This window comes from Adiantum capillus-veneris, chromosome 11 (genome assembly GCF_014529385.1).
Source record: "Adiantum capillus-veneris isolate H3 chromosome 11, ASM1452938v2, whole genome shotgun sequence".
Classification (NCBI taxonomy): Eukaryota; Viridiplantae; Streptophyta; class Polypodiopsida; order Polypodiales; family Pteridaceae; genus Adiantum; species Adiantum capillus-veneris.
Genome location: NC_140941.1, coordinates 64,027,211 through 64,046,039, shown reverse-complemented (window position 1 = coordinate 64,046,039; position 18,829 = coordinate 64,027,211). Strand labels below are relative to the sequence as shown.

General features: G+C 47.6%; 1 protein-coding gene across 1 annotated transcript in view; it reads right to left on the bottom strand.

Annotated features, from left to right (window-relative positions):
* The window catches only part of SIK1 (Protein kinase superfamily protein), a 47,663-nt gene that overhangs the window by 20,702 nt on the left and 8,132 nt on the right, over positions 1–18,829 (bottom strand). The window contains exons 2-9 of the mRNA XM_086523177.1: positions 5,508–5,596; positions 5,311–5,418; positions 5,118–5,225; positions 3,250–3,340; positions 3,066–3,118; positions 1,485–1,547; positions 1,353–1,397; positions 1,238–1,273 (exon numbers count right to left, since the gene is read on the bottom strand). Coding sequence (XP_086379303.1) covers positions 1,238–1,273; positions 1,353–1,397; positions 1,485–1,547; positions 3,066–3,118; positions 3,250–3,340; positions 5,118–5,225; positions 5,311–5,418; positions 5,508–5,596 — 593 coding nt within the window. The remainder of the gene's footprint in view (positions 1–1,237; positions 1,274–1,352; positions 1,398–1,484; positions 1,548–3,065; positions 3,119–3,249; positions 3,341–5,117; positions 5,226–5,310; positions 5,419–5,507; positions 5,597–18,829) is intronic.

The window sequence follows — 18,829 nt, the reverse complement described above, 5'->3', positions numbered from 1 at the left end:
AAAAAAGAAAAAGAATCTATGTTGCAAGATACAAAGCACAAAAAGACGCTTACAATAATTTAAAAAAACTTAGACATGCCACCACTGCCTTCGCTTTCCTGTGCTGCTCTCCCCCCGTGACCACCCCCCGCCCCGTCCATCATCACGCACCCTCAAGGCTTCAAGCCTTGCTGCAATAGCCGCTCACCACTTCCCCCCCTTGCCAATTGGGCCTTTTGGAATTTGATGTCACTTCATTTGCTCAGGATTGATCACTGGCAGCCGTCCCATTGTGTGTTTTTTGCATTGACTTCTCCAACTGGTTTTTGCTGTGAGGACAGGTAAGCTGTATGGTTGATGTGAAGGGTGTGCATTGCTGTCTTAAGGCAGTGAACAAAGGATGCCTCTGCCATTAACACCTTGTGACATTTGCACGCAATGAAATTTCTTGATTCATCATCTTCCTCTATTGGTTTCACGAGTAAAGCTTCACTGTGTTTTGAGTTTTCAAAGGTCTACCACTGAGAAAATATTGGTGTTCAGCTGGAGACAGCCGTGGGGTAAAGGCAGAGGAACAAGAAATGTTTTGTGTGTTTCGTCAATTCTGTTGTTTAGCCACATTTCATTTCGCCACCTTTCAAACATGCCAAGCAACAAAGAAATTGATTTTCGTGGGGCTGTAGGATACTTGCTACTTAGAGTTCAGTGTTTTCGGCTTGTAATAGAAGCTATTGCTACACTGTGAAAGAGAGAAAGAATGATGGAGTCTCTGAGTAACTACAGGAAGATAACAATCTCTACCCAATTTCCCCACTTTATCTTTCTCCCAACTATCCACGGCAGAGGGGGTGCTCAGGGTTGTGCATGAGCATAGACAGCAGGTGAAGGAGCAGGAGAGAGGAGGCTACGAAGGAGTCTTCGACTACGCAAAGAAAAGAGACAACTAAGGCAATTAGCGGTGCCTCAGCCACAGACTCCCTAGGGGCACCGTTAACTGAGGCAGTTAACATGAACCTGTTATTTGAAACCATCTGTTCAAGGGCCAAGATGGGAAGAAAAAAATAGAAATTTCATAACATGCCTAGAAGGTGTTTGAGATTGTGACCTCCAAAGACAGTGCAATGCCTTTGATAGATGAAAGCAATTCTTTCCCTTTGGTAGACAAACAATTTTTGAAGTATTGAGAGTTTGAAATTCTGATAGTACTTGTTGAAAAATAACCGAGAGAAAATGAATTCAAGCCAAGAATAAAACCTACCCTTAAAGGATGCACATTGTACCGTGGTGGCAAACCCTGCCAAGAAAATCAAAATGCATCTCACCCAGTAGTAGCAAGGCAAAGGAGACAAAACTCACAAAGGAAACAAACTAACCTCAGCCATCTCAATAGCGGAGATTCCAAGGGACCAGACATCGACCTTTGTCAAGGGATAAAAGGAATCAGATCTTTGTAGTTTCTGCTATTTATGAATCACAAATTAAAGCCGAAGACTATCAAAACTCACCTTCCCATCATAACGGGTCCCTTGAATCACTTCTGGTGCCATCCAATGTGGTGTTCCAATAGACTGCATCACCATAAAACTATCAATCAGCACAAGAACATGACATCTCTTTGTATAGCAAAGGAGGCCCTACCTATTCACATTTGTAAAAGACATGCATACACAGATTGCATCGTAAATTCTGATACTCAATTCTTAGTTTTACCGTAAGGAAAACGAAAGATACAGAAAAGAAGTTTGCACAACCTAAACAGTAGAACTAGGATAGCCATTATATGTCAAGGTGTTAAAGGACGTAAGTTACATATGTATCAAGTATGCGTATTGAATGTTACCACTTGGAACAAGTCTACAGGTACACGAGCTACAAACGACCAATATGTAATTAAACACGAAACCCATACACAAAGTTGAGGTAGTTTCTTTGTAATTAGAGACTTTTTAGCAACTTTAAAACCAATTGATGCCACTGTTGAAGATCTGATTTATTGATGCCTTACACATACTCAACATATGATAAAGATTTTCATTGGGTAATTGATTGTATGAGGTAGGTGTAATGTACCTAACAAAACAGTCAGGAGTGCAAATGTTACACATACATAATGCATGCCAAAAGATTATCAGCAGGCCATTTTGCAACCCTCTCTCCAACGAGTCTCTTCTCTTATACACCCCTCATTCATCGTTCACTTTTCTCTCTTTCCTATTTTTACTATAGGTTTTCTGTCTGAGCACGCCCCTTGTTTTCAAATTCACTTGTAAAGAACTGCACTGCTAATGAAAGACTCAACCGGGAAACTTCGTATTTCTCTCTTCTTGCACATTGGCATCTTAGCATCTTCTGAACAAGCATGTATGAAGGGCACAATGACCCCCAATGTGCATGACTAAACCTTTTGCACAAGCTGTTTATGATGCTTCATGCCAGAACTGACTTGCCTTCTTCTTTGTATCATGGAGTAGACTCCGCTTTCAATAACCAGTTTTCAACCAACTAAAAAGATCCCAAGTCACTTCATAAGAATGGCCTAATGCCAAGAGCTTGTCTTCCAACAACTTCTGAAGCAAACTATCAAAATTTGATGCCCTATCAATTTTCCAATTTTACATCATCATGGCAGCTTGTTACCACAGGTAATGGTAGCAAGTGGGTGAAACAATACAGAATAGAGACAAGGATACCAAGACTATTTCATTGTCTCGTGAATCAAACACTTAAGAACCAAGCAGAAACACTGACACCAACCCCATCTGGTAAACTTTTGAGCTCAAAGGAAAAGAAGAAGAAAGTACACTGCACTTCGGCAGCCTCAAGTTGGGACAGTGCAAAGAGGAGCCTGACTTTCATTATTACCGTCATCCGAAAAAATGGGTATGTTGTGCACAAAGAGCCTCAGTCATGGCAGACCACCTGATTCTTTTGATTATGCTAAGGAAGTAACCTTTCTAAAAATACAGGAGTTTGAAAATTTATGCTTCCTGAGAAGATTTCTGTAGCATGTTTGCAGTAATGTCATGCGTACTGAAAACAAGTGTTAAAACAAGAAGAAAAATTTGCAAACTAATTAGGTATAGTACTGTGTTGCGTTTCGATAATGTCCTCGTCAACTGTGCTGCAACCCCAAAATCACCTAAACAAATGCACACAGAGTCAGCTTACACAAAAGGCTATGCAAGGTTAAATTAAATAGGCAACTGGAGGCAGGATAACTACATTCATAAGGACCTACATTTTCAAGCAATAGCCACAAGGGATGCTCACCAAGCTTCACCTCCCCCTGTTCAGTGAGGAGAATATTACCACCTTTGATATCTCTATGGACCTTAAATATGTGATGAAGGTAAGCTAAGCCCTGTCACATGCAACAAAAAACAAAAATGTCATTGAAAACCTTAGAAAGCAAAATGATACCTCAAATACTTCAGTGGGGCCTTTGACAAGAATCCTGAGCAGCTTGTTATGTGCAAATGACAAATGAAACTCATCACAGATTCCAAGGGGGTTTAATTCTCTTTCATGCATAGACTTCAAAACAGCAGTCGCCACCTAGGCACACTGGTACCAGCCTAAATCTTTAGAGGACTTGCACTCTTTGAACCACCCCGTCAATGAGAGGTGCAGTGGAAAAGGTAATAGACAATTAAATAGAAGTAACAGTTATCCTGATCTTCACTTTGAGATGTGCTAGCATGAAAAAGTATGCACCTGTGCATCTCACATTGTTATAGTGCCCCAGCTCAGCCACAAACCACCAAAAGATGGCTCCAGCTCCTCCCAGGTCAGCAGCCAACCCATCTGCCCTGTATTGCAGAAGCTGCTCATTCACCTCTATCAATCAGCCGCTGACTCACCCGTAGCTTTCCACCTGCTTGATCAGCGACTGCTCACTGGTGCCCCCCCAAGGGGGCCTGTTTTCCCACCCCCTCCTTGGCTTTAGCCCCTTTCTTTTGTACACACTCCTCTTGTTCATGTCATTGACTTCCTTTTTCTCTGTTAGCTACGTGAATTCCTGACAAACATGCCATGCCTTAACGAACTTCACTCCCTCACAAAGCTGTACAGATTCACACACTTACACAAGACGCAAGCAGCTCACCGACACGCACGGACACACTTGGGAAATACAATAAAAGGGTGAATAGCAGAGCTAAAGTTACTATAAACCCTTAAAAAACAGCCCATCTAACGCCAACCCACTTTCACACACCAAATCATGTGAAAGCTTGTTGTCATCAATTGATTGTCATAAACCAAAAGAAACTTAGTCTGTAAATACTAAAAACTATCCAAATCAATATTTGAGGACAGCCTGGGTATAAGCGTGGAACCACAACTTGCTGGCAACTAGAAACAGACCAGATATGAGAAATTCACCAAATTTAAGATCACGTGAAAAGGATCCACCCAGTAGTAACACTCAGACTCCAAATCTGTGAAGAAAATTGATGGCAATAGATTGAATCCAGTGCTCTATTTCAATGAAACTGCCGTGCCATTTTACATATCAAGAGAGAAGATTAATTGGATAAGCAGCATAAATTCAAAATGTATCTTCTTAAGCGAAGAAAAACTTCTAAGCACCCGAAGTGTGAATATCTTCTAAAACCATCAGTTCAAGTTGACTAGAGGCAGCACAAAATGTCAGGCTCACTAGAGCACTCTGCATATAACTCGCAAATTTTCAAATATATGTCTCAATTTTATTGAAAAGTATCAGTGATTATCATTCACACGTTTCTCTGGATATTTTCAAGGGAAATAATCTTTGCAAGGTCTTTATTAGATCTAGGGACCAAAACGAATCTCAACTAAACCAAAAAATCTTTGGGTTATTGTAAATGTGATCCGCTCCTCTAAATATAGCTTCTGGTTCCAAGCATTGTGCGCATTAGATTCACCACAGTACTTCCAATCAAAGAAAATATTTCACACAATGGTTCAGAAGTTAATGCATAAACAAGAAAATTCCAGTCAACGAATACACAGCAACCAGCACGCTGCTACCAGAGTGAAAGCTCTTCAACTTCAAAAAAATGCATGGCAAAAATTAAACAAGAGTGACAGCTTCACCAATTACAAATATAGAGATCGCGACACAAACATAAAAACAATAGTTAAGAAATGACAACCTTGAGCGCTTCACCACATATATAAGCTATTTGACGTTCTTCCAGAGGTTCTTCAGTAACATGTAGCAAGTCTGCTACACTCCCTCCACCACAATATTCCATCACAATCTGACAGAAAAATTGCATACTGAAATATGCTAGCGCAGAGGCAGCATAGCACAACTGAAAAGATAAGAAAAACTTCAAGATTTACCCAGAGATATTCTTCTGCTTGATAACTTCCCAAATATCGAACAACATTTGGATGATTGCAGTGCTGAAGCATTTCAATCTCTCCACAGATATCATCATAGCCTTCCTCCTGGCAGTTGACAGGTAAATTTGTTATGTAAAAAGTATTCTATACACATGTTAACACATTTGAGGCAATAATAACCGATGCTCCCTTACCCCTTCGCTCAAGGAAATGACCTTTATTGCCACCAACTCTGACGTTCTAAGATCTCTGGCCTTGTAGACTGCACCATAGGAACCTTTGCCTGCTCAAGCCCAGAATTTGAATAATGTAGAATTACCGAGGTTAATTCTGTTTTCATTTAGAACAAACATCCAATCATTTAATTATATGTAATAAAGCAACATAAAAAGAGGGATGTTACTCTACCTTGGATGAGAGCACCTAATTAAAGGTACCACTGGTTTCATTCACTAATTAAGTGGGTGGAATACCTGACTACGCATGAAACCGTCAAAGTGTGCACCCGAAGATAGGAGTATGGCAGCAAGTGTGTGTGTGTGTGTGTAGAGAGAGAGAGAGAGAGATGAAATGAAATCTCATATTAAACGTCTTCAAAAGGCCAAAATGACCTATGAGACCATCTCTGGAGAATTTGATAAAATGTCTAGAAAAAAAAAACTAATACAACTACAATAAAACTACAGGGCACAATGAAGCAACAATCGAATGTCGTCGATGTCCTCCAGCTCTGACTGGCGTGTGGTAGAGTAGTCCAGATCTTTTGTTGTAGTCCCTGTCGATGTCGTCATGCTCCTCATTGTGAGCATTACTGGTGCTCCTAGAATTAAGACTAAATTTCATACTTGAGATTAGACTCAAGACATGAGAATAGCGGTTGAATTGAGTTGATTGATTGAATTGTATACATAACCTCCTTCATATAGGAAATGAAAAGACACATATCAAAAGGCATATATATTGACAAAGAGACATGACTCTAGGCTAAAAGTGCATCCTTTCAAAGCACATTGGAGAAGTAGTTTGTAATTACAGCAGAAAAAACGCCGCGCGAACTCGCTGCTGCTGCACGCTCCCCCCCCCTTGCACCATCGCTGCCCCTCACCCCCCCTCTCTCTCGCCCTCGCGCTGCCCCCAGCCCCCCCCTCGCTGCTCCCCCTCGCCCTCGCGCTGCCTCCCCCTGCCCCCTCTCGCCCTCGCGCTGTTTCCCTCACCCAGCCCAGCCCGCCACCACTGCCCCCTGCTGCCCGCCACCCTCACCCCTAGCTGCCCCCTAGCCCGCCCGCCCCCCCCGTTCCTCTTTGTCCCCGAAGGTTTTCTGCACCTGGCTCTGCAACATTTTTTCTTCGGACAAATGTTCGGCGTACTCGGTTGCAGTTTTTCTTCACCGTCCGCTTCTTCGACTCAGCAGTAGACACAGATGGAGGCTCCAGCTCCGCCACAGAGGGACTCGCCTGAAGCCCCCTCGCCCGACCCCGCTGAGCCCACCATTCGACTTGCTCTTTCGCCGACAGAGCAAGCGAGCCTTGCCGCAGAGGTAGAGCGCTTGCAGGCGACTTCTGTCATCTGCAAGGTTCTTGGCACCCGTCCTAGCAGAGGAGAGCTGCGAGACCTTCTCCAGGCCCACCTTCTCGCAGAGGTGGGCAAGATTTTGGATGTCCAGATCCTCGGACGGAGGTACTACCAGATCGAGTTCGAGACTTCCGAGATGGCCTCCAAGGTCATAGCTATGAGTCCACTGGCCATCCGAGCATCACGCGCCCACTTTCGACAGTGGCGACATGGTTTCGACCCGACTTCGGATGTGCTAGTAGAGGAGGCAGACATCCCCATCTCAGTCTGCTTTCCGGGTTTACGGAGGGAGTACCTTCCACTTCTCTCCAGGATTGGCTCCGCCATCGGGACTGTCCTGGAGACACCTCGTACGGCAACATCAGTAGCTGCCAAGGCGGCTGGCATCCCTTCAGTTCGAGTTTTGGTCAGAGATACCCACACGCTCCCGAAGGTCATCCTTCTGCCTCGAGTGAGTGGGGGTTGGTTTAGACAGAGTGTGGAGTACTCGGGTCTCCCGAACCAGTGCTTCATTTGCAGACAGATGGGCCACCTAGCGAAGGCCTGTCCGCGGAGGAGGCCTCGACCTACACCTCAGCCTCAGCCTCAGCCTGAGCCTCAGCCTCAGCCTCAGCCTCAGCCTCAGCCTCAGCCTCAGCCTCAGCCTCAGCCTCCCAAGGCTGGGCCGCAGCCACAGCCAACGGCACAGCGCACAGATTCTGAGCCACCCTCCGAGCCTGGGGCTCCAACGGAGGAGGGGTGGCAGCAGGCCCGTGGCCGTCGACGCCAGGGGCCACAGCGACAGCCTGGCACTCAGAGTGGCCCTCAGGTGCCTACTCAACAGCAGTGGGTTCCCACGGGGAACCGCTTTGGTCCACTTGAGCAGGAGAAGCCCCCTACACCAGCCTCCACTTTCGCTTCACCCTCGCCAGCCACCCCACCTCCAGATTTCCCCTCTTCCTCCTCATCCCCTCCCCCGCCCTCTGCTCCCACCCACTCCCTACCTTGCCCCGCTGTCTCTGTCGCCCCACCCCGCTTCTCTTCTCCTCCGCCCCCCCCTGCTCCTTCTCCCCCTCCTCCTGCTTCAGTACCACCGTCGACTCAAGAGACTGGTCCCTCGCCGACGGCTAGGAGATCTCTTGGCAACGCCTTTGCCACAAGTCGCCTAGCGAGAGAGGGTCAGCCATTCTTGCGGCCCCCTCTACAGATTCAGACATCTTCCCTTGCAGCTATCCCTCATGGTCTGACGAGCATTGACCTCCGACGCGCTGGGATTTCTACGATTACGGATTCACTCGCTTTCTCGGCGATTCCGCAGCAGACCACGAGGCAGCCTGCTTCAGGGTCCACGCTCTGTTCCTCGCCGCTAGGGGGACGGAGGCCTTGGACTCAGCAGTTGGTTTCTCCTTTCCCCTCTGTGGTAGGACCGAGACAGAGTGGTCCCTCGACTCAGTGGTGGGATGGTTGCATACACAGGTTCTCGAGTTCTCTCACGACATGGGAGAACTTGGAGTTACAGATTTGCTGCAGACTTTGTAGCCACTGGCCAAGTTTGCGGTGACACCCCCAGACTCAGCAGGATGTAGGCACATTGTGATGTACTTTTTTGCTGATACGCAGTGTTTGCCTTGCTATGTATACATTCATGAGGACTCCTGGTCAGAGGAGGTTGCTTTACGCACGGCTCGATCTGCTTGGGCTTGGGCCAGGCACTCACTACAGGCTCGCCTATCTAGAGGACGCTCGGATGCAGATTACTCCCCATCCAAGCCTGCCTCGAAGATAGCCCAATCTTGCTGCTGCGGCAGCATCTGTTCTCTCTCGCTCCCCATGAGGATCGTCTCGTGGAACGTGCAGGGATTAGGTGGGCCCCAGTTTCAGCGACAGCGGGGCCGATTGCATCAGGAGCTTCAGCGTTGCCTTGTGGGAGGAGAGATTGATCTCCTTATGCTTCAGGAGCACCATTTGTCTGAGAGCCACATTCGGCGATGTGGTCAGATTTTGCGTGGACGTTATGATACCTTTTGGTCAGCTGCTTTTGGACCTGGAGGCATCCAGGGTGGGGTATGTATGACTATTGCGGACTCATTGCAGCAAGCCATTGTGGGCAGAGGGATTATTGTGCCAGGCAGGGCTCAGTGGATTACTTTGCAGGTTCAGGGTGGCCTTGTGGGCTTCCTGAACATCTATGCGCCCAATGTGGCGAGTGCTCGTGCAGAGTTTTGGTCACAGATTGTTGAGTCTTTGCCACAGGTTGACCATTGGTGTGTAGGAGGGGACTTCAACATGTTGGAGGACCCTTCTCACAGGATCGGAGGCAGCCATGCTACTGTGCATGGAGTCGAGTTAGCAGCTTGGGAGAGGTTGTGTATGACTGAGGGTCTCGGATACATGGCAGCATTCTGGCTTTGTGAGGCCTCCAGAGAGTCTTGCCTTCTCTAGATCGGACCGCAGAGTGGGAGGAGTGAATCTATCGCGGATAGATCGCTTCTACACTAGTGACCACTTCAGTGACTTGGGGGGATCAGTGGGCATCCTGGCAGGGACATCCTTCTCGGACCATGCACCAGTGATCCTCACAGTGGCAGACAGGCAGCGGAGTGGGAGCACGATGCTTCGCATCCCAGAGCGGGTCTTGTTTGGACTCAGCACTCAGAGAGAGGGTAGAGGCTCTCTGGACAGAGGGCATGGACAGCCAAGCTCTTCCTGCAGACAGAGTGGCCTTAGACCTAGCTCAGCTTAGCCACTTTTTTCTCCAGGAGTCTCTGGCTCGACGGGCTGCAGCGAGAGAGGAGCAGCAGCGTCTCAGACGAGGCATTGCTTCACTACAGAGGATGCAGGAGCAACATCCACACAGTCCCTGGTTGGAGGAGCAGTTACAGCAGGCTCGACAGGAGCTTGCTTGCACAGAGGAGAGGCGCCATGAGTTTGCCTTTCACCAACAGGCATCTCAGTGGACTCAGGTGGGTGACAGAGTGACAGGTGCCTTTTTTGAGGCAGTGGGACCTCGGCACTCGCATGCCAAGGTCAATCAGCTGAGGAGACCCGATGGGTCAGTTGTTTGTGAGCCTGAGGATATGCGTGCAGTTGCTACTGACTTTTACCGTGAGCTATTGTCGGTTGAGCCCCAGTCAGAGAGACAGGATGCATGCAGGGAGCAGGTTTGGGCGCAGATGCCTTGTCTTGTGACTGAGGAGATGCACCAGAGGCTAGAGATACCTCTTCAGCTTGAGGAGCTGCACACGGCTCTTAGGGCCCTCCCGCGTGGTAGCTGTCCAGGTGAGGATGGGCTGACTCCCAGCTTTTTCTTGGAGTACTGGGACCTGCTTGGCCCAGATCTGTGTAGTGCCTGTCAGTACATTCTACACACAGGAGTGATGCCGGATAGCATGAGTGAGGGCCTGAAGGCTGATTTACCTCATCCCAAAGGAGGGTGGCTCCTTGGATGAGATTCGACAGTGGCGCCCCATCACCATCCTCAACTCAGCCTACAAAATTCTTGCCAAGGCTCTGAGTTTGAGGATTCAGCCACTTTTGGAGAGCCTTATACATGGGACTCAGACAGGTTTTGTCAAGGAACGCAGTATCCTTGACAACATCTTCACTTTCTGGGAGGCTTCTGCCCTGGCATGTCTCCGTGGGGAGGACCTTGTGATTCTTCTTCTCGATTTTGAGAAGGCATACGACAGAGTTGATTGGGACTTTCTAGAGAGCACGCTTCGCAGGATGGGCTTCTTAGATGCTTGGATCAGAGGGGTGTCAGCTTTGTACAGACAGGCTCACAGTCAGGTGCTTTTGGCAGGAGGTAGAGGTGAGCGCTTCATGCTCACACGATCGGTCAGACAGGGTTGTCCTCTTGCCCCCTTTCTCTTTTTGTTCTATGCGGAGGCGATGAGCAGATTTTTGGTATCACAGCAGGTTGGTTTGAGGGGCTTAGCACTCCCTATACGGGGAGATGAGCTTCTGGACGCTGAGTTTGCCGACGACTCAGCCTTGTACTTAGAGGGCCAGGAGGCCAATTTACACAGATGTGGGCAGGCTTTGGAGACCTTCTGCTGTGCATCGGGCGCACTGATCAACTGGAGAAAGACAGTGGCTTTCTTGGTTGGCAGTGCTCCTGTGCCAGATTGGATGCCAGGAGAGGGTTTCAGGTGGATTTCTCCAGGGACTGCAGTTCGGTACTTGGGTTGTTAGGTTGGTTTGGATTTGTCCCCCGAGCAGCAGATTGCTCCTCTTCTCTTGTCCATCAGGAGAAAGTTGTTACATTGGAGCTCAGCACGACTTTCGCTGGCTGGTAGAGTAGTAGTTGCCAACCAGGTGTTGTTGGCGACTATGTGGTACATTACTTCTTGCTGGATCTTCTCGAGTTCTTGTATCAGCCACGTAGAGAGGCTGATCAAGAACTTCCTTTGGTCAGGTCGCGACACTCAGATTGCCCGAGCCAAGGTGGCTTGGTCGGTCATCACACGTCCTTGTTCTCAGGGAAGGCTTGGGATCATTGATCCAGCACAGCAGAGCAGAGCCCTTCTTGGGAAGTTCGTCGTCAGAGGACTTCTTCCAGGCGGGGAGCCCTGGAAGGAGTTCTTGCTGCAGAGGCTTCGTGCCAGGGAGCCTCAATCAGGAGGCCCTTGGCAACCTTCGACCAGATGGATCTTTACAGAGTTGCGCCGAGTTGGTTTGAGCAAGAGACTGGAGGACCGATTCGCTGTGAGTTTGCTTCGTTCTTGAGAGCTCTTACGGCGTGGCCTAGAGCAGAGACAGCCGACGTGCACGGAGGAGCGCCTACGGCAGCCCCTCGTCTGGAACCCCATGGTTAGCACTCAGAGAGGCCACTTGGTTGGGAGTAGGCGTCATGTTTCTTGGGGTCCCATGACAGCAGGTCCAGCGCGCTCTCTAGGTGACTGGCTAGAGTTCACAGGTTTGTCAGAGGAGGTGCAGGCTGTCCAGCTACAGGGCATGAGAGGGGTTCAAAGCATGTGTCAGGACATCTCAGAGTCAGTTCCAACTGAGTGGCTCACGCCTCTCGAGCCAGTAGCACCCCGGTGGATGGGAGCCTTCACACGACTGGAGGTTCTCATTTCAGTCAGGGCTTGCTCAGAGACTGTCCCAGCCTTGTTCTTCGAGCCTCAGGGTGGGGGACGATTACAGCGAGTTGCAGTAGAGGCCCTGCAGGTAGCAGAGTATTGTTTCCAGAGGATCCGAGTTGTGGGCATCTGTGGGAGGACTTGCGTCATAGACCCTGACCCAGCAGCTCTTGAGACATGACACTGGAGGCTATGGGCTTGGGAGTGTTGTCCATTGGCACGAGTACAGTGGGATCCTGGTGAGTGGCTATGGAGGGACCCCTTCTCTTCTGCAGACCGCCCAGGAGTCCCTTTCTTTCAGTACACTGTTCGGCTTGGACGTCATATACTTGCAGTACAGAGAGAGGCCCGCCCCGCTGCAGCACGTCATTGGCAGGAGGAGGGCCTCACAATCGAGTTCTTGGCAGCTTTTTGGCAGAGGCTGTGGGACTTCAGACAGCCGAGGTGCGTCACTTTGTTCCAGTGGTTGGTTGCACACGGAGCCACAGTAGTAGGGAGCTGGCTTGTGCATAGTGGTCTCTCGGCCGCATGTACAGCCTGTGGCCAGTTGGTGGAGAGTCAGCGTCACTATCTTTGGGACTGTCCCTCGGCCCAGCAGGTGTGGCTACGAGTTCTTCGGCTGATGCCTGCCCTCTCCACGGCTCGACGGTACACTTGGGGGGCAGCGGCTTGGTCCACCCTCACGGGCCCGGCACTTCAGTTTGAGCTATCTTCCACCAGCAAGATGATAGTGATACAGGGGGGGCGACCTACACTCCAGCCTGCTACAGATCTTACTCCACAGGAGTGGTGCAGTGAGAGAGAGGAGTGTTGGGAGCTCATCAGCGGCCTAGCTCTCTGGTTCATCTGGCGGGCCCGTTGTTTCGCATCTTTGAGGCTCGCCCTGTGCCACCAGCAGAGACTGTTCGTGACTTTTGGCTAGAGCTGATCCATACTCTCAGAGGACAGCTTGAGGGACTACAGGGCAGCTCCGACCGCATGCGGGAGCGCCGCGAGGCTTTCCTTCGACTCTGGCGCCCTGGGCCTTTCTACACCATGGTCCAGGGGGTGCTCAGATGGCACTATTGTCCACCTGTGTGGCTCTTCCCTCCTCCCATCTCTTGATTTAGCCCCATTGTATATATGCTGTTTTTTCATTGGGAGAGTCTCCCCACCATGCTTGTTGTAGCCTTCTCCTGCAGAGGTGGATGTAGCCCTATGGGCAGTTTTCATTAACTAATAGAAGGATCTTTTTCTCGGAAAAAAAAAAAAGTAAATCCTTTGACCAATAATTGTGACCAGTCGTTGTAGAGAAGTGACCATCCACAGCAGTTCGATAAAGAGGTGTAGCAATTGGACCAAGAGACGCACCCTTTCGATGACAGGGATCTTCAATCTGGTCCATCTTTGTGTGCAACACGATCAAGTGCACGAAGTTAACATATGGATGAAGTATGCCTCACAATCTTGACATTCCCTCCCATTTAAGCTGAGACCTCCGTTAAAGAACTGCTAAATCCCCATGTCATTGCATCATTCAAAAACTTTTTAAAAGAATGTGGCTTAATCAAGTTGATTGCAACAAGAGAGTGATCTTCAAAATCCTTCATGTGATGTAAGCCTTCTAGTTGAAAATCTTCCAATAACTATAAAACATTCGGCAAAGAAAAAATCTTCTTAAGGTATTTTTTTAAGGGGGTAACTTCAATTGTATTAATCATTAGAGAGGAATTTTGACTCAGATTGCAATCATCATCCATTAAGGAATCCCAAAATTCTTCAGAAGCTGTCACTTCATGACTTGCAATTGGTATATCATCGTCCATCAAAGAATCAAAGAAAGCATAATCAATTTTTGACTCAGAATCTGCAACCACATCTTTATCTTTATTTGGTAACAAAGTATCACTTGAAAAACCTTCCTACTCGAAATCATCTTTGTCTTCATCAATTGATTTAGGATAAGTTAATGAATTCAAAAATTCATCAATAATAATCTGCATCATGTTGTTTGACTTGTACAAGTGAGGCTTGAATCACTCGGTCCGCATGATAAAGCCCGTGTAAAATCAGTTTACGTTCATATTGATATATCCTCGAAAGCTAACAGCTAGATCATTCCGGAACAACCAATGCTGACCAAGAATCGTGTATAGTAAGATAAAGGCGTGACCTCAAGATTCAGCAGATCTGCATAAATTTGAATACCGAACTGCAATTGTCGAACTGTCAGGTTCGAATTGATCCATTTGCTAACTCCACATCATACAACTAAGATGTCTTTTGAGTTAGCAAGCCAAGTGGTCGAACTATTCAAGTGTTGACGAATTTATTAGAGCAATCGTTGTCCACCAAAACATTGATGGAGCGACCATTGAGAGTTCCACAAAGCCTCAAAACTTCCTTTGAGAGAGGCTCAGGCACCAGCTGCCAAGGCAAAAGAAAAAACTGAACAACTTTAAGCACTTCAAATAGCACAGAACTAAAAGAGATGCACGACACACAAGACGAGGAGTGGCGGAATTCCACCCAAGAGAGCACTGGCCCCAAACCCTGGCATCCCTTTCGGTATTTCTCTATATTGCTTGAACTCAATACAACGCCGGTACTCCTATCCCTGCACCTTCACCCAGAAGCATGCCAAAGAATGAGCCCTTGGCTCATATTTAAAGGCCCTTCGTCTATAAAAAGCAGTTTACATGAAAAGCATCAAGCCCAAAAGCATCTGGTCCCAAAAGCTGGTGCCAAGGTGGAAAGGTACGTAAGGGTACAGTACGTATTCGGTACGTTCTGTATATAGTACCGAATGGATTGAGTTGTTAGGTACGTAAAATTCGTATGGTTTTTTTTTTATAAAGCCAAAAACCTACAATACAGTCTGTACTTGATAGTATATTCATAAGTAAAACAAACTAAAAAGAGCTTCATAGTGATCTTGATTTACACATTGCATGATTGCACACTACACAACAGACGAGATTCTAAAAGTTTAAAATACTGGCATGACATACTTCATAAATGGTACATAATCTCATCAAACAAAAGGTACATCCACCAATGATAATTCATCCACAATAAATAAAGGTGGAACAAAGCACTAGTCCTGACTCAATAAAAAAGTAAACTAGGAAGCATGCTATGATGCTAGCAACCGCAAAGTACATACTACATGGCAATCAAGATACTCAAACATCCCTATCGGACTCTGAAGATGAGGAGGCCATGTCTCCTTCTGTCAAGACATTGCCCTCCTCATCAAACTCTGGCTCAACAATGGTGGGATCTCCTGAAGCACCTGCCTCCAGCAGCTCAAATGGGTCATCCTCCTCCTCAGTCAGAATGAGACGCATTGCCTCATTCGCTCAACCACGATTATTGCGCACAGGCAGCTTGCCTCTGCGAATGCTCTCCCATCGTGCTCTCTTTGGATCTGCAACCTCCTGGCGAAGAGGGATGGCCAGGGCTCGTGCTCACGATCTAGTGACCCGCCGATCCATGCTCTCAAGCTCTATAAGAAGCTCTCGAAGAATCTCCTCCTACTCATCTCTGATCCAACAATCTATCTCTTGTGCAGTAGGATCTGGAACCATCTTCACTTGAGTCGGATCTACCTACTCAAAAGTTTAAGTAGCCAAGTATTAATTTTTAACATCAAGTCTCTCATATCCAAGACTCATGCAGTAATGATCTATTATTAAGACTTACCTGCTTGGGTGACCCCAAAGCATGAAAACTACGCACGAGCTTCATGTTCGCTCGACAATAGACCAACTTCTCCAATTGCATAGTGCTCAAGCGGTTTCAAATCTTTGTGTGTATCAAAGAGTAGGCGCTCCAATTGCGCTCGCAAGCACCAGCTGAGCAATCTTATAGACATATGTCATATGACATACACACAAGATAAAGGAATAAATGAGAACCACGAAACACCTTGAGCGTAGTACACACTGCTTGGTTTATGCGAGAAATTAGAATACATGTGAGAGAATACGTAGTGCAAGATTGCACTAATTTGGAAGCCCGGCTCTGCCATAGTTCTGCCACCAAGTGAGGGGAAGCTTGGTAGCTTCCTGCCTCAAAGACAAACTCCTCAAGAAAGACGGTCCCAGATTGTTCATGTAGCTGCTCATCTCGTTGTCAAGGTCCAGTTGCTCATCCTCAGTGAACATCCTGTTTAGGTACTCCGATTGCAAGTTGAGCAAACTGCTCTCTGCAAAAAGCTCTAGAGTCTTGTAGAGAGGATGGAGTATAGCAGCCATCCCATGAATAGAACGACTCATATACGTCCATCTACTCTCCACAATAGCGAGGATGTCATCCAGCCTGCAATTCACAAGACTTCACAATCAAGACTTAAAACAAATACAACATCCGACTTTCCAAGGATCAAGCGAGAAGGCCGAACCAAAATACAATACCAATTTTCAAATGCATTGACTAAGGACTTACCGCTCTGATGTCACGGAGGTACATGTTGCTATGTGCTGCCTCATCTGCATGAATAGATGATACACAAGGCCAAGAGTCGACCCCTCCATGTCTATCACACGCAAGAGAACATAGAGAGGCTAGAGAGCCACTGCCAAAGAGTGTACCTCTACCCAAAAGCTCTCATCAAGCACTTTCCTCTGTATGTACTTGGTAGGCTCCGTCTGCGCATGGTGCATCAACCGCCACTTAGGGTCCACAACTATCTGCAACAGTGGATCCCTCAACCTGTAAAGCCTCTCAAGTACTAGGTACATTATGCAAACCTAGTCTTCGAGGGACGCACCATATCTAGTGTGTTGTGACTCCTGAATATGGCAAGTGCTTGATGTTTCTTGCGGAAGAACGTAGTCATCTTCGACGCATCACAGACAATAGGCTGTACCCAAGTCAACTTGCCAATATCCTCCATGAGTAAGTCGAGGCAATGTGCAGCACATGGAGTCCAAACTATGCGAGGGAACTCCGCCTCAACCATCTCCCCCATGGCCTGGCAGTTGGACGCATTGTCCGTAACAACCTGCAAAACCAGTGACCATTATACAATCAATATCTTGTTAGTTACAAACTATGGCTTCTAAAAAGAGCAAGAGATTCGACAAACTAAAAAGCGCAAGGGATTCGACTCTCGAGAATGATAGAGTACCTGTACGACATTATCCTTCCCGACCTCCTTGATGGCTTGCCGAATGTGCCCAAAAATAAACTCTGCCGAAATATGCTCACCAGCCTTGCCCGCGTCCACAGCACGTAGGAAGTATGTACCAAGGCAAGAGGAAACAAGAATGTTGATAATGTGGCATCTCCGAATATCACTCGACCCATCAGAGATGATAGTACAACCAAACTGCTGCCACCCAGCTTTCACTGGGACCAATGCTCTGTCAATGATCTCTCGCTGCTCATCTAACATTTTTGTGCGCATCTTCTGGTAATCCAAGCCACTCCAGGAATCTGTGGCGCCGACTTGTGCAATGGCTCGGACCATTCGCTTCCAGTGCTCTATCCGCAAGACATTAAATGCAATGTTGCACTCTATGAGAGTGCGAGCAATCTCTGTTTCTGCAATTTTTGCCTCTCTTTTACCTAGGACTGTGCATGGACACGTGAAGGCAAAGTAGGACTGCGTATACATGCGTGTCCCTTGATCTGTATCACATCCTGAGAACAACAAGCCCTTTTCCTGCTAATGTCCTTTTCCTGTTGAGTAAGTGCATCTAGAAAATCTGCAAACAATGCATCCTGCAAGGCATTCTGTGTTGCCTCATCTGCTTTCTTACCCTTGGACGAGGGAAGACCCCCTCTCGGAAAGTTCTCTAGAATCAAAGCATCCTTGATCTCTCGCGGAACAAGCTTGCATCCTCCGCATTGGCCAGTAGTGCCGATGCCAGTAAGGTGCCTCAACATATGCGTCACCGTACTTGTCTTTTGCTTTCCACAATATTTGCAAGTCCAAGTGTGTGTTCCTGATCCTGCTTGCCCTCTTGTATTTACCACCGCAATGACATTGGTGTGTCCGCTCCAGACTGGGTTGGTTTTGCGAGGCATGGTAGACCTACACATGCAGTAGGAACACGACATTGTGACTAAAACGCATGTGCTATCGCGAGAGAATCACAAAGAAATGTGCGAGGGATAGAGGGAGAGACGGAAGATTTGCTTTCTTACCGGTCAACACGCGCGAAAAGGCTCTGCAGATGGACTTTGCAGGGACTTTGCAGGTTGCAGGTCACTGTTGCAGACAATCCCCAGTAAAATAAGGTGCCCAAACTAAACCCAGCCAGGCGAAAATAAAAGGCCACTCGCGTAGGGTTTTCTTTTTAAAGCCAAAAAATTTCCGTACGGTACCGTACCGTACAGTACGGACATACGGTACCGTACGAGATCCGTACGTGCGTCCGGATCCTTCCTTGGTATATAAGCAAACCTAGGCTAGCACTAATTGGCAGAAGAGGCAACAGGAGCACCTTGCTCAACACGCTACTTCTCAGCAAGACCAACCCCGCGACAACTCTGACGTTTTCTCTCAACAGAAGGCCTAGCGTTTTTGCACCAGATCAGCAAGCGTTTTTGCACTTGCAGATTCCCGGCGACAGTAGACAGTAGATCAGCCCTAGCGTTAGCATATTCCCACAGCAACACAACAGATTTCCTAGCGTTAGCAGATTTCCCCGCAAGGTCAGTTTTCAGCCCTAGCGTTTTTGGTTTGCAGATCAACCTCAACGTTTTTGCAGATCTTCGCTACAGATTCAGCCCTAGAACCAGCATTTTCAGTTTTCAACAGTCAGACATCGCAGAAGAAGTCCCAAACCTCGCAGATCTCACGTTCCCGCAGCATATCCTCGCGACACTGTCAGATTCCGCAAGGTTTACAGATTCAGCCCGGAAACCGCAGATTTCAGAATCTGCGTTTT